The sequence below is a fragment of the Camellia sinensis genome, chromosome 7 (assembly GCF_055761805.1).
Source record: "Camellia sinensis isolate YWXY chromosome 7, ASM5576180v1, whole genome shotgun sequence".
Classification (NCBI taxonomy): Eukaryota; Viridiplantae; Streptophyta; class Magnoliopsida; order Ericales; family Theaceae; genus Camellia; species Camellia sinensis.
Genome location: NC_138967.1, coordinates 200,363,415 through 200,379,860, shown reverse-complemented (window position 1 = coordinate 200,379,860; position 16,446 = coordinate 200,363,415). Strand labels below are relative to the sequence as shown.

The following is a 16,446-nucleotide window of genomic DNA, read 5'->3' as shown; positions in this document are numbered from 1 at the left end:
CATTGTAGAACGAAAAAATAAACATCTACTTGAAGTAGCACGTGCTATAATGTTTTACATGCATGTTCCTAAATATTTATGGGGTGAAGCAATTTTAACAGCCTCTTATTTGATAAACAGGATGCCTACAAAGGTGTTAACATACAAAACACCTTTTGATTGTCTCAAAACTTTTTTTCCTGACACGAGGTTGTTTTCTGATTTACCCGCCAAAGTTTTTGGATGTACTGCCTATGTTCATGTTCCCAGTCAATTTCGTTCAAAACTTGACCCCCGTGCTATAAAATGTGTTTTTTTGGGTTATTCCTCAAACCAAAAGGGGTATAAGTGTTTCGATCCTCAAACCAAGAAATTTCATGTGAGTATGAATGTGTCATTTGTGGAAACAAAATCCTATTTCCCCAACACTTCTCTTCAGGGGGAGACAAGTGGAGTAGAAGATCGTTTTTGGGATATTTCTATCCCGCTCCCCAATGTCATTTATCCTACACAAAAACCACATCTGTCTGATAATGATCAATTAGGAGAACCAAGTTCTATGGTGCCTAGTCAAGAAGATTCTTGTTTAGGGGGAGAAGTACTACAAAATGATCTAAATCCTGAGCTTCAGGTTGAGGAATAATGACCCGAATGTCCACCCGAGTTCTGGCATCGAAATTTTAGGTAATCCTATTTCTTCTATTTCTAACCTTGATGTTCCTATAGCAATTAGGAAAGGTGTCCGAAATTGCATTAAACATCCTATTGCAAATTACCTCTCCTATCAAAGACTGTCTAAAAACCATAGAGCTTTCACATCTAGGATTTCACACTTGTTTGTTCCAAGGAATATACAGGAAGCATTGGATGATCCGAATTGGAAATTAGCAGTCATGGAGGAGATGAATGCTTTAAGGAGAAGTGGTACTTGGGAGATAGTTGATCTACCCAAAGACAAGAAAACAGTTGGGTGTAAATGGGTGTTTACGATAAAATGTAACGCAGATGGAAGCGTTGAGAGATACAAGGCGAGACTGGTGGCTAAAGGCTTCACTCAAACTTATGGGATCGACTATCAGGAGACGTTTGCTCCTGTTGCTAAAATAAATTCCATCAGAGTATTGTTATCTCTTGCAGTAAATTCAGATTGGCCTCTACATCAACTTGACATTAAAAATGCATTTCTCAATGGTGATCTTGAAGAGGAGGTGTTCATGAGCCTACCGCCGGGATTTGAGCAGAGACTTGGAAGCGACAGAGTATGCAGATTGAACAAGTCATTATACGGACTCAAACAATCACCAAGAGCGTGGTTTGAACGCTTTGGGAAGGCAGTTATCAGTTGTGGCTTCTCGCAGAGTCAAGCAGATCACACAATATTTTATAAACATTCAAAAAACAGTAAAATTGCAATTTTGATTGTTTATGTTGATGACATCATTTTAACTGGTAATGATGAAGCAGAGTTAGCAGCCCTCAAAGAGAAACTCGCAAAAGAATTTCACATTAAGGATCTGGGAGCCCTCAAGTATTTCCTCGGAATGGAATTTGCAAGATCCAAGGAAGGTATATTCGTTAATCAAAGAAAATATGTTCTTGATCTCCTTGAAGAAACAGGTATGCTTGGTTGTAAGATGGTGGAGACTCCGATCGAGCCTAACTTGAAGTTACAAGCTGCTAAGGCTGAAGAAGTGAAAGAGAGGGAACAATATCAGCGACTTGTAGGGAAATTGATTTACTTGTCTCATACGCGGCCTGATATTGCCTTTGCAGTCAGCATGGTAAGTCAGTTCATGCACTCACCAGGGGCAGAGCACTTTGAGGCCGTTTATAAGATCTTAAGATATTTGAAAGGAACTCCAGGGAGAGGCTTACTGGTCAAGAAACATGGACATCTTCAAGTTGAAGTATACACAGATGCAGACTGGGCAGGAAGTGTTACAGACAGGAGATCAACATCCGCATATTGCTCCTTTGTAGGTGGGAACCTAGTTACATGGCGGAGTAAAAAACAGAATGTGGTAGCTAGAAGTAGTGCAGAAGCTGAGTTCAGAGCTGTTGCCCATGGAATCTGTAAAGTAATGTGGATTAAAAGAATTCTTGAAGAATTAAAGCTTTCTCACCCGACACCTATGAAGGTCTATTGTGACAACAAAGCAGCTATATCTATAGCTCATAATCCAGTTCTACATGATCGCACAAAACATATAGAAGTGGATAAACATTTCATCAAGGAGAAAATCAATACTGGCATAATCTGTATGACCTACCTTCCAACAGGTGAACAATTAGCTGATGTGCTAACGAAGGGACTACACAAGAAGCAATTTGATAAGCTGACTAGCAAGCTGGCTATGGAAGATATCTTCAAACCAGCTTGAGGGGGAGTGCTGGAAATTTGTGTTAATGTATATAATAAGATAGTGGCATGTATATAATATGATAGTGGTGTTGGTGGTAGATAGTGGCATGTATATAATATGATAGTGGTGTTGGTGGTAGATAGTGGCATGTATATAATATGATAGTGGTGTTGGTGGCAATGTATATAATATGATAGTGGTAATATATAATATGTAAGTGGCATATAATGGGTTATAATGATGTTTGTAATATCTCCTATATAAGGAGTGTCATTTGGTCTTGTAAGATAAGAAGTTTTGAATATAACAGAAATATATTCCTTCTTCCTCATATTTTCGGAGTTCTTCTTCCTCATATTTTCTAAGTCCTACAGTTTCTCCTAGCTTGTGATTCTGCTCAATAGGAGTGTTTGAGGGCTTGTAACCGAGAATACCTGTCTCCTTAAGGAGATCAAGTATATATTTCCGTTGGGAAATAAAGATGCCATTTCTAGAGTATGCTACTTCAATTCCCAAGAAATATTTCAGTTTTTCCAATTCTTTTATTTCAAATTCTTTGGCCAACTGCTTCCTAATTTTCTCAATTTCTTCAAGGTTATCTCCTGTTACAATAATGTCATCAACATAAACAATCAAGACTGTAACTTTTCCAATTTTCGATCGTTTGATGACGAGTGTGTGGTCACCTAGGCTTTGCTTGAAACCCATGTTCTTCATTGCACTGGTAAATCTCCCAAGCCATGCTCTAGGGGACTGTTTTAACCCGTATAGTGCTTTTTTCAACCTGCAAACACTATTGTCTCTAAAGTTTTCGGTGAAACCCGAAGGTGCCTCCATGTAGACTTCTTCCTCTAAATCACCATGCAAAAATGCATTCTTAACACCAAAATGCTGCAAGGACCATCCAAGATTAGCTGCTAAAGATAATAGTACTCTAACAGTGTTCATTTTTGCAATTGGGGCAGATGTCTCTTAATAGTCTACTCTATATGTCTGAGTGTAGCCTTTGGCCACAAGCCTAGCTTCATATCTCTCCAAGATTCCATCAGCTCTATACTTCACAGTGAACACCCATTTACACCCTACCAGTTTCTTTCTTTTGGCAACTCAGCTATTTTCCATATATCATTTTTTTCTAGTGCTCTCATTTCCTCACTCCTGGCTTTTTTCCATTTCTCATCCCTAAATGCCTCTTGGACTGTTTGTGGAATTTTAATGGTGTGCAAATCTGTGAGAAATGCTCTATGCAGTGGAGAGAGTTTGTCAAAGGAGATAAAGTTTGCTCTGGAGTGTTGAGTGCATTTCCGTGGTTCTTTCCTAAGGGCAATTGGTATATCAAGGTCTATAAACTCAGGTTGTGAAGCAAGAGGATTTTCAATACCTGTTATGTGTTCGGATTCTTGGACTTGCATCGGTTCAGGTTCAAACTTTTTCCTTCTTGAATACACTTGTAATGGCAAGGAAGTACCGTGATTACCTGTTTTCTCATTAGGAGTTTTTTCAATTTTGTCTGGAGACAAGGATGATGTTTCTACTGGAGAAAGAGAACTGGCAAGAGGAGAACCAGCAGGAGAAGTGAGTGTTTTAGGAGCTGAAATATCGATATTATCAAAACCGAGACTGAAATTAAACTTATCTTCCAATAAATGCTCCCCCTGAAGATAAGTTTCACCAAAAAAGGACTTGTTCTCAGCAAAGGTAACATCTTTAGAGATAAAGGATTTTTATGAATTGGGATGATAGCATTTATAACCCTTTTTAGTGGAGGAATAACCAAAGAAGACACACTTAAGGGCTCTAGGATCCAATTTACCCGATTGTGAGCATGAATGTGAATATAGGAAACACAACCAAATATTCTTGGTGCTAATTGGGTAGACTTATTGAATTCAGGATAGAATTGTGAAAGGGCACTGATTGGAGTTTTATTGGCCAACACTCTTGAAGGAAGTCGGTTGATGAGATGAGTTGCAATCAACACGGCTTTCCCCCAATAGGATTTAGGCACTTGTTTTGCAAATTAAAGGGCTTGGGTTGTTTCAAGAAGATGACGGTTTTTTCGTTCAGCAATCCCATTCTGTTGTGGAGTATCTATACATGAAGATTGGTGTATTATCCCTTCCCGTTGGAAACATGGTGAAAGAATATGGTTAAAGTATTCTTTCACATCGTCTAATCTAATATTTTTAATCTGAACACCAAACTGATTTTGAATCATTTTAAAAAACATAGGGAAAACAGAACTAAAGTCAGATTTGTTTTTCATGAGAAACAACCAAGTAACACGAGTACAATCATCAATGAAGGAAATAAACCAACGAGTGCCAGTAATATTTGGAATCTTAGATGGCCCCCACACATCAGTATAAATCAAAGAGAAAGGATATAAAGATTTATTATCACTCAATGGAAATGAGACACGATGATGTTTGGCAAACTGACGTACTTCACAATGAAAAATTTTATCATCCAATTTATGAAATAATTTAGGAAACATAGTCTTTAATACAGAGAAAGAAGGGTGCCCTAGACGAAAGTGTTGAAGCCAAATTTGTGCTTTATTTGGTGAGAATTTTTCTGAGAAATGAGATAAAGGTAGACAGCCACTGTCCTTGCCACCACAGGTATCTAGAAAATAGAGTCCTTCCTTCTTTTTAGCAAGCCCAATCATCTTCCCCATAACCGGTTCCTGAAAGACACAATGATTGGGAAAGAATGTCACTGTACAGTGTGGGTACTTGTATCAAGCTCAATATGTGGTAAGCCCTACAGGTGCCACATCACCAAAACCCCACCCACGTGGCAGACCAATAAGGCACCACGTCGGGCATGTTGTATGTTTGCTACATGGCGAGCCCTATGGGCGTCATGTGTCAAGGCAGCCAAGACTATATGCTTAGCCTAAGCGGGAGCATACATATAAGCCCAAATATATCTAGATATGAAGAGCCCTGCAACAGGCAGCACCATGGCCCCAGGGCCCATGGTCCTTCATACCTCGCTCCAAGGACAAACAACAATACAATCAGCCCCCGGCTCACTTGGACTTGGATTGATAAACAATGGCTCTCCTAAACATTGAGATAGGCCTGCGGCCCAACCTCCTACTTGGTCCCTCAGAAGCGAGCCCCTCTCTTAAACATCGAGATAAGCCTGCGGCCCATTCTCCTACTTGGTCGCTTGGAGGCGAGCCCCTGGCTCTCTTAGACACTAAGGTGGGCCCTGGCCCATTTATTTACTTGGATGCCTAGGTTGGGAGCAGGACCCAGGGACTACTGCTCGGGATCATCAGAGGATACTGGACTGGCGGCTGAGGTCATGGGATCGTCGAGATGTTTGTCTTCTTGCTAAGACAACTCCATCTCGACCAGGCTTGGAGAAAAGGCAACAATGACCTTACATTCATGTCATCCGATGCATATACGAAACGTTACCTTCTGCCTGCCATGAAACGTTGCTCTCCGCCTGCCGTCAAGCCACAGACGGCAGAAGGGCTTATATCACTTCTGGCAGAGTTGAGGAGAACGAGCCACCTGTCCAACAGTTTGCTTGGGCTCCAATACTCCTGCGGCCTATATAACGTATCGTATATGCAGCGAGACACAATAACAACAATACAACCAAGTTTCATACTTAAACACCCTCTCTCACTTTGCATTAATATTCAAGGTCTATCACTGCCAACTTCTCCCTCTCCAAGCTTGCCTTGACCTCCTCCTCTCCACCTCCGATGATCTCAGGCCATTGAAGTGCCCGCCATCTTCCCGGACTACCTCTAACCACACCTCTCACCCACATACAGTTTAGATCTTCTGTAATCTGATGTATAGACAAAAGATTTACAGAAAGTTTAGGCACATGAAGAACGGATTTCAAAGCAAGAGAAGGTGTAAGATTTATGGTTCCCTTTCCTGCCATGGATGCAAGGGTTTCATCAGCAACTTGGAATTTTTTGTTTCCAGGGCGTGGGGTGTATGTTGTGAAATGGTGTGAAGAGTTGGTCATGTGGTCTGTGGCACCTGAGTCTATTACTCAGGTTCTATGCGAATTACAGTCCTTTGAGACACTAAGGGCTTGAGATGAGGAATACTTACCTGAGTGTGCCAATGAACATGAGCCAACCGGTTTGTCAATTGAAGTAAGGAAGCTCCAAAGTTTCTCAATTTCCTCCTATAATATACCGATTTCAGGGCTGCTACTAGTTGAGTCTTGGCCAGGTTTATCATCAACAAGGGCAATATTTGCTTGGTTGCCTCATAGAGCATACCGTTGTTGAGTAGTGTTGTTTTTGCCAAAAGGTATTTTTCCCTTCAATTTCCAGCATATCTCCCTATTATGCCTTGGTTTCTTGCAATGGCTGCACCAAAGGTCCTCTTTATTGATTGGTGGTCTATACATCTCTCCTTTGTTTGAGTTCGGGCCACTGAATTTGTTTGGAGATGGTGCTTTAACCACGGCCAGGGCAGATGCTTCTTCAGTAGGAGAGTCTAACATCACAGTCCTCCTTCCTCTTCAGTGTGTATGACTGAAAATACCTCATTCAAAGAAGGTAAAGCTTCTTTTCCAAGCACTTGCACCCGAATTTGATCAAGTTCCACATTGAGTCCAGCCAAGAACTCATAAATTCTTTCACTTTCCACAAATTTTAATATCATAGCGGCATCATCACTGCGCTTCATCTTAATGTTTTGATAGTAATCGAGTTCAAGCCACAAACCTTTCAAAGTGTTATAGTACTCAGTAGCAAATTTTGTACCTTGCTTTGTTGAGTGAATCTTGGTTTTAGTTTCATAAACCAAGGCTGCATCCTTAACTCTGGATTAGGTCTGCTTCACAGTGTCCCATGTCTTTGGCAGTTGTCAAAAACATGCAGGTTCCACTTATCTTTGGTTGCATTGAATTCCAGAGCCATGACATAATTGAGGAGTCTTTCACGTCCCAGGCTTCAAACTTTGGATCTTCTTCACTCGGCACAGGACCAATCAGGTGGCTGAGTTTTCCCTTACCCTTTAGAAACGTCCTTACCCATTGAGACCACACCAGATAATTTATTCCATTGAATCAATATGATGACTGTAGGTTCTGATATTCACCATGTGAGGTTTAGACAGGTTGGTTTGACTCGGTATTGGTTTGAGCAGAGGTTTTGGATGTAACAGACCTTGTGGGATTTTTCTGGGTAAAGTTTGAAGGGTTTGAAGGCAATAAAAGGCCAGGGATTAACGGCAATAAAAGGCCAGGGATTAACGGCAATGAAGGCCAAGAGATATTCTGCAATCAGCAATGAAGGCTGTGCAGAAAGATTCCAGGGCTAGAAAAAGAAACAAGAGCAGAAAAAAAACCTAGAGTTCTGATACCCATATATATGAATAATTCTTCTTACTAACTGAGGGAAAATGTACAAAATATATAGAGTACGAAGGACACTAATTTAGGGAACTAATTTACATGAAATCAGGAAAGAATCGCTAAAAGTTAGGGCCTAACTAACCGCAGTTATAATAAGAAACAAATATAAAGTATACAGGCTGTACAATCTTAGTTTTAAAGGGATGTAAATTCCCTGTTCAGCAAGGCAACTAAATCCATAAAGATTTGTCAACACCTTTCATGCTTGAAATGTTCATTTACTAATATTTGTGTATTCTAATTGAAATTTTCTATGGTGTTTAAGTCAACACCTTTCATGCTTGAAATGTTCATTTACTAATATTTGTGTATTCTAATTGAAATTTTCTATGGTGTTTAACTTCCAGGAGTCCTCCATATTTCAGCATCTGAGAGTCATGGTTATAGAAGACATGATATATTTGATACATGTTCAAGAGCTTGCAGAGTTTGTTTGGTCAAGCTTAAACTCAGAAACCGAATTGCTTTTTGTGGACCTTGAACGAGATCCTCCAAAGGTTCTTCCCTTTAAGGGGTTTAATCTTTTAAATCTTATTTTTTATAATTAAACATATTTCTCTTCCTTTTTTCTCTAACAAGAAGTCATATTTCATCGTTTTCCAGATGATTACACAAACTGAAAAAAGCTTGGTAGCAATGCAACTTGTATCAGTTCAGAAGTTGTTTTCTTTAGTCTTTCCTGTTGATGGAATGAACAGTGAACTCTTGCCATGTCACAGGACAGACTCAACACGCAATGACAAATCCACCATTGATGAGCTGGGAATTTCAGAGTGTCCTGAATTTATTGACCTCAGTAGCTGCATGCAAGAAACACAAGTAACTGTGCCAACTCTGAATGGGTAACTCCTTGTTTTCACCCACATATGCACCTGCATTATTCCTGGGTGGTTATTTTTTATTTTTATGATGTAGCTTGTGATTTCTTATGATTTGCTCTTTCTAGCTTCCAGGAAGTTAGAAGCAGATAATTCTACAGTAGTTTTATTCCCCCCCCCCCCCCCCCCCCCCGGGTCTCCCTGTCAGCAGAAGCAGCAAACACAATGAAATTTGACATGATTGCATCTATGATCTCTTCAATTAACCTTCTGGAACTACATCATCGTCCTCAACTCTACTACCGATACTAACATCTACTGCAACAACTTCGACTGCTTGCATTCTTGTTAGGGTTTTGATCAGATACCTTACAGGCTTCGATCTTTGATTTTAGGGTTTCAATCTCTGTTTCTTCCACTTTTATTCATCCTCTTTCACCCTGTCTCTTCTCGTTTTGTTTCGTTTTCCTCTTGTTCTTGTTTAGGGTTTAAGTTTAGGACGCCCCTACGAGCTTATCAACTCAAGTTAAAAAGGTTACGAATCCAAACTAGTCACTCTTTTATGTTGCACAAACTTGCACCGTTCCACACGAACTCTCGATACTTAGTGAGGCAAGATGCTCAATTACTGAGTGAAAAGCGTCGAAGGGCAAAAAAATATTTACTTTCTTTCTTTCTTTCTTTCTTTCTTTCTTTTATGCAATCAAGCTAAGGTCACTCAGTCTATGGATCATCTAATTTATCAAAGATTATCACCAACATGCATATTAGCTTCAAGTCTTAGCCCCACAGCACTGTGCTAATATGTTCAAAGTGATTTTCGAGGTAAACTAATGATAAACTCTCTATTTAGCCAAAGTAGAACGGACAAATGTAACATGGCCTATCCTATGAAAAGTGGTCAACAATTTGACTCTATCAATGATATTAATTGACTTCTGCAATCATTCAATACTCAACATCAACTACACAGATTAGGCACTCATTCTACTTGAAAATCAAAAGCAATGCATCTATCTCAAGGTGAAGAACTTTGAAATTTTTACAATTTAAATACAATACCATTCCTCCCCCGGAACTTAAATGTCATATTGTTCTCAATGGGCACACCCAAATAAACAATAAATTAAATAAACCGTGTAAATGGAGTGAAAGATAGCACCTTGAGACGTAGTCAAGCACACAAATATGAAGGAAAGAGAGACTCCCCCCAACCTAACACTAAATGCACCAACAAAAGATTAGTAATTATGTACCAAAATAGAACAAAATAAACGTGTTAGTATCTAAAAAATAAAACACCAAAGCTTTTTTTTTTTTTTTTTTTTTTTTGTCTTTTCTGAACAAGTTCTGCCCGAGCACCAAGGTGGCTCTACTTGAGCAGTTGTTAATATAAGAATATGAATATTAAATGACTACATGTACTAAGTATCTATATGAAAAATTAAATCCTAAGTAGGAAACATGAAAATCAAACATATACTAAACTACCCTCATATAAAAAATAAGATTACAACTCACACCCTCTCAAACTCATGATGCAAACTTAGAGAACATCAAGAGTTTTTCCAACAAGAAACAAAAACAAGCAGAAGTGAGTTTTGGTAAAGAAGTCAACAAGTTACAAAGAAGAGGAGACAAAAGGAAGAGCAATGGTCCCTAATTGAAAATATTGACGAACAAAGTGACATTCAATTTCAATGTGTTTAGTACGCTCATGGAAACCAGAATTGTGCGCAATATGGATATCACTTTTATTACCACAGTAGAGATTGTAGGAGCTAAGATAGAGATACCTAGATCTGAAAGAAGCTAACGAAATCAGAATAGCTCAACAGTAGCATGAACCATAGCAGTTGAGCGAGCCACAACAAATTGTTTCTTACTACTCCAGGAGGAAAGAGAATCACTGAAAAAAACACATAAACATGAGATAAGACTTGCAATCAGAAACATCACCAGCCCATTGAATATCAGCGCAAGTGCGAAGAGTCTGTGGAGAAGAAGACAAAAACAAACTTTGAAAGATAGTGCCACGGATGTAGTGAAGAATATGAAGCAAAGTAGACTAGTGAGTAGAACAAGGAGCAGAAACAAATTGGTTAACGATATAATCACATAGGCAATATCAAGTCGTGTCTATTTTATATATGAGGGTAGTTTATATACGTCCCCAATCAGTTTCAGGCCGGGGACGGGGATAAGTGTTTTAGCCCCGTCCCCGGCCCCGTTTATCCCCAAAATGAAATTACTATTTTACCCCTCTATATATATATATATAAACCAAACCCTCATATCCCTTCTCCCTGCCTCAGACCACGTCTCTCATCTCTCTCTCCCTCACTCAGATTTCTAGTGCTCACTTCTCATCATCATCATCATCTAGAATAGATCTGAACAGTTCCGCCGATCCTCTACAACCACCGCCTCCGCCACCATGGCTTCCTCTTCGACTCCCCAACGTCGTCGCCTCACTCTTACATCCGCTGAAATAGTGTCTGCAACACACTGCTCGTCCTCTGCCGCAGATTTCGACATCACTCATCGCCTTCTCCATCGCAACACCGCCTTTGTTCGGCCTCCGCTGTAGCTCAAGTGGATGATTTGGATTTCGATTTGACCCAGACGATGCGCCAGTTGATCTATGAGAATAACTCAGATCTATATATGTGTAATGATGATTGTTGATGATTATGATAGATACATATATGTGTTTGTGTGTGTGTAATGAACAATTTTAGATCTCTTTCTTCTTTTTTTTTAAAGTTGTTGTTGATGATGATGATAGATACACATATATGTGTGTGTGTGTGTGTGTGTAATGAACAATTTCAGATTTTTTTTTTTTTTTTTTTTTTTTTTTTTTTTTTTTTTTTTTCAGTTGTTGATGATGATGATGCTGAAATATACTGAAAACAACAGATTAAATTGTTTTTTGTTGTTGTTGTTTTTGTGTTGAACAAAATTATTAAAAAAAAAAAACAAACAAACAAACAGATCGGGGATTTTCGGGATCGGGGAAACCCAATCCCCGTTAGGGGGCAGAGGGGGGGGTGATGGCATCCACGTCGAGGATCGAGGGCGGGGACGGAGATTTTTTTGCCTTCGAGGATCGAGGACGGAGGACGGGGAGTGTAATCCCCGGCCCCGGCCCGGCCCGTTGCCATTCCTAGTCCCTGGTATGCACGCCACAAGTGTTGCCGAGTGAGTACGCTAGGGGTGAGGGAGGGTGTAAAACGAAGACCCACATCGCCTAGGTAGTATATAAGCGTGAGGACACCCTCACCTCAATAGTTAACTTTTGGGGGTTGAGTTCTACCAAGACTATGTAATAGTTAAAAGGGAAAAAGGAAAAGGAAACAAATAAAAGACAAGGCATGACACAAAAGACCCCAACAGCTACACAATACAGCTAAAGTTTGGGTTTCCTCCCAAATAGAACCAAGTTTTAAGCTTTTTAGCTAGACACAATGAAGCTCATTTGTCCAATTCCTCCATTCATATCGGGGTCCAATCCCCATATCTAGTTCACTATTGGCCAACCTATAACCTGTTCATGCTTTTTGATGCATGTTCACAAGATGACTCTTAGCAGCCCTAAGAAAGTTGACTCGAATTTCACCGAAAGTGGTTCCAACTCTTGTTTGGGTGGAGACTTAATAAAAGGAAGGGTGGTTGCACTGGAAGCAATAGGAAAGTCTGTAAGAGGTGGAAAAGCTTCTACCAAATTTGTTGTTCCATCCACTAAGAAACACTCTTCCTCCACTAGAGGTCAATTAGAAACATTGAAAACATTTAGCCTAACCTTTATATTCTCAAAAGATACATCCATCACCCTAGTCCTACAATTGATCACATATTAGCCCTAGCTAAGAAAGAATAGTTATTTCTTGGGATTGTGCACAGGTTCTTTGTCAAGGGCAAGAAAGTCCACCAGAAAGTTGATCTTCTCTACCTGGACTAAGATATCTCTACCAACCCACATGCTATGAAGCATGGGTACTTCGAAAATGTTGTCATACTTGTACCGGATACTTACCGGGTATTGGTACCCATACCAATAGGGCTGCATGTGTACTAGGTACTCGAAATACGTACCAGATACTTTTTATATGTTCTTTGGCACTTGGGTACTCCATGGGTACATCAGGAGTACACCAAGCTATGAGACATTGGTGGAGATATGTTTAATTTATTAGAGAGTTTTGATTTACTTGAAATTGCAAATCCTTTACTTGATGTGTCAGAGAAGAAAGATGTATTATTCAATAATAAAGTTGATAGAAGCGAAAACTGAAGTTTCAAGTTTTCAAATTTTGCTTAGTTTGCTTTTGGAATGAAATTTTGTTTTGTAATTTGTCCTATTTTATAGCATTGAAATAGCTTATAGACTTTGCTTTGGTATTGGTATTGTTGAATTGTGATTTTTTTTTTTTGGTTTTGTAATTTCTCTTCTTAGTTTTGGTATTGAACTTTTATTTGTAGATTGAATCTCAAACTATAAATTATAAAAAATAAAAAATTTATTGACGTACTCTAGCCGTACCCGTATCCTATTTTTCTAGGTCTTGTCGTATCGGTATACTTGTATCTTACACCAGTATCCATACCCACACCCGTGCTTCATAGGCCACATGGTATCTTAATAGATTTGTTTGTTAATTGCACAAATGTCATCGTGGGTTTTAGCTCTCCAAACCCAAGTTGCTCATACACCTGGTAGAGAAAATGATTAATACTCACTCCTAAATCCAAAAGTTATCGATCTATGGAATTGTTACCTATAACACAGGAGATGGTGGGAGTGTTAGATAGCTTGATATACATTGTTGGACTCTTTTCTTAATAGCTTAGGCTTTTGGGAAAATTGGTAACTTAACATGGTATTAGAACTTTAGTTGAGAGAGAGGTCTTGGGTTTAAGTCTCTTCATCGGCATTTGGCATTATATCCCTGTTTGGTTTCTTTCTCTTTGTTTGGCTGTTTGCTTCTCATTCTGTTTGGTTCTCTATTTGTCTCTCCACTTGCAAGACGGGGTTGCACGTGAGAAAGGATGTTAGATAGCTTGCTATACATTCTTGGGTTCATTTTCTAATAGCTTAGGCTTATAGGAAAGGGAGCACCAGGAGCACTCCCGAGTCCAAAATTATATTATCATTGTTTGGAAACCTAATCCCAAAACTAAGTACTTGGCTTGAGTTTCATCTAAACCCTAAGAGAAGAATCTAGCCGCTTATGGTGGAGGAGGAATAGCTGTCTTCAATGAAATCTCCATGAAAGAACCTTGGAATCTCTTTCCTCTAGCCTTGAGAGCCTCCTTTCAATGTTCCAACACCTCGATTTTTGTCCCTAAGTCTGTTTTTTGTACTTCCAAACAAATTAAGATTGAAAAGAGCCAAAACCATGTTAAAATTCTGTATTTTGTGTCGACCGTCGATCGAGAGGACAACTGCTGCAGCTAGAGTCTTGAACTCTGATTTTTTTTTTTTTTAGAGAGTATCCCAGTGTTCAAGCAGTGGAGAGCCACGAGCTTTCCATTGTCCCATTATCTTTGCAGCCCATTCTAGTTGCATTCCGGTCACTTCGTTGAGCCTTTAAGCCTCCAATTTAAAGCCAAGTGCCATGCAAACGCCTCTTATGACCTGCAATCATGCAAACGAAGGAAACTACATCAAGTAACAATGGCAAAGGTCATAACAAGTGCATATTAGAGGGGCTTAAGTGTACCCATTACAATACCAATCAACACCCTAAGGGAAGAGTTTAGTTGCCCATGGAGGAGGAGAATGACTTATGTGTGGAGAACGCCATCCTTTGAACCTTGGATTGTCTCCTTTTGCCTCTTTTGCCGTCTTTCGATATGTGAAGAACTCTCTTTTCGTAGCTAAGTTTCCCTTTTATTTTGTTTTTTTGATAAATGGCTAAGTTTCCCTTTTATAGTCCTCGAAAAGGACTTCGATTGCCTAAAAAGCATTGAAAAACCAGACTTCCACAACCTCCACCGCCTGGGCAAAGCTCAAGCTTGCATGGGCAAATCCTGAAATCACCCAAACAGGAAACTGCTGTGAACCGGAAACTTCTGCAGGAACCACTGCCCCAGCGGTGGCCTTGGGCACCTGGCGAGAAAATACTGGACTTCCTTTCTTTCTTTTTGTTTTTTTTGCTGCTTCGTTCTTCTATCTAATCAGGTTGCGTCGATAATACTTCTTGCCAACTCTCTCCTAAGCATTGTACAATCTGAAATCGCGGAAACACAAGTAAAAGCAACAAGTAAACACCAATAAAAAGTCCTAGCAAGTTTACTTTGAAGACCTAAATGCATAACATTTCAGCTCCAATAAAAAAGCCACAAAACAAAACAAAAGAAACCCTAAATCTCTATTCTCAATTCAATATCATAGTTTAAATAAACCTATTACAGTAAAGGCTTACTTATAGGTATCAAAGATAACCTTAACTAAACCTATTATATTTAAATCTTATTTAAGGTTCTAATATTGATATAATTTCTAAAAATCCAACTTTCGAAAAGTCTTCTGTTCTTTCTTCATCTATCACCTTTTCTGTCCCTATCACCAGTTTTGGAGAGAGATATCTCCATAGAAAATATCCTCTAAGTCAAGAAAAAGATACTCTAAACCTTGTCATACTTCAGAAGCGCACTCCACCACCTTTGCGGCCCCCAACGCCTTTGAGGGTTTTGACAATTGCTGGGCCACAAAGAAGAGGCCACTTGTCCCCTTATATCCACTCAAGCACGTGACACTATGCTCTCAAGTGAACTAGCTGTCAAGACCCAACCCTCCTATAAATAGGAGGCCTCCACCTTTTGGCTTGCAAGAAGCAATCCTTCTCCTCCATGGCCACTCTCTCTCTTCTCCTAAAACTGCCTCTGCTCTCATTACGTCCACCTCTAGTAGTCTCACACCATCTGAGTGTCTACCATACTTGTCACAAAAATGGCTTCATAACCAGCTTACTCAATGTTAGCCATCCACAAAAAGTATTTAGTTTATTGAGATTGCGCAGGTGTACCAAAAATTATATCATAAGCAATTAGAGTTGCTCAAGACTTAATTAAAACCCATCTAAAAAGGTGGTTTTCGCATTAACCTGTTCAGGTTGAGTAGTTACCCAGCAACACTTACAAATCGAGTTGTGAAATTTTTTCAAAGAATAGCCATTTACTTATTTTCAACATAACACCTTCAATATTAGTAGTTAGAAATGTTTTGTTTTAGTGAAGTAAATCTGGGTGCTTTGCTGCAGATGGCTTCTTGGTTATCCAGTTGTGTACTTGTTTGGCAAGGAGCATATTGCAGATGCTATATACAATCTTTCCACCAAGTCTCTTCACCTCTTCAAAGTTTTAGTCCACAGGTATGTTGTCTGTGATTCTTACCCTAGGGTTTACTCAGAATTTAGATACAATTTAGTTGGTTTGTCTGGCGTTCATTTCTTTGGAATTATCGCAAGTTCTGCTGTAATGGTTTGTGACAGTTTCATTTTTCCTAATAAAAAAAGGGCAACCAAGTGCATGAAGCTTCCACTAAAGCGGGGTTTGGGGAGGGCAAAAAGAATATTTTAGTCAAAAGTTAATTGTTCTGTAATAGAAGCATTTCAGATGTAGGAAGTGAGCATAAAAGAAGTATCTAAACAAATAAAAGTACTCTGTAGTGTCTTCACGTGAAGAAAATTGGTGAAGATGCAATCAAATGATGAGGATATATGTTTCTTGCTATGTCTAAGACAACTATTTTGAAATTTTCAGAACATATGGTTGTTGGTTGCTTGGCATATTATGTATTTCTGTTCCAATAGTTTTCATCGTTTCAAGTGCATCCTATTGAAGTAGCTTTTTATTTATTTATTTATATA

At 39.2% G+C, this 16,446-nt stretch overlaps 1 protein-coding gene across 4 annotated transcripts in view; it reads left to right on the top strand.

Annotated features, from left to right (window-relative positions):
• LOC114312456 (uncharacterized) overlaps positions 1-16,446 on the top strand; it is a 63,275-nt gene that overhangs the window by 20,285 nt on the left and 26,544 nt on the right. For all 4 annotated transcript variants that reach the window (XM_082880384.1, XM_082880383.1, XM_082880385.1 and 1 more), the window contains exons 3-5: positions 8,099-8,248; positions 8,355-8,593; positions 15,838-15,948. In XM_082880384.1, the coding sequence (XP_082736510.1) occupies positions 8,099-8,248; positions 8,355-8,593; positions 15,838-15,948 (500 nt within the window). The remainder of the gene's footprint in view (positions 1-8,098; positions 8,249-8,354; positions 8,594-15,837; positions 15,949-16,446) is intronic.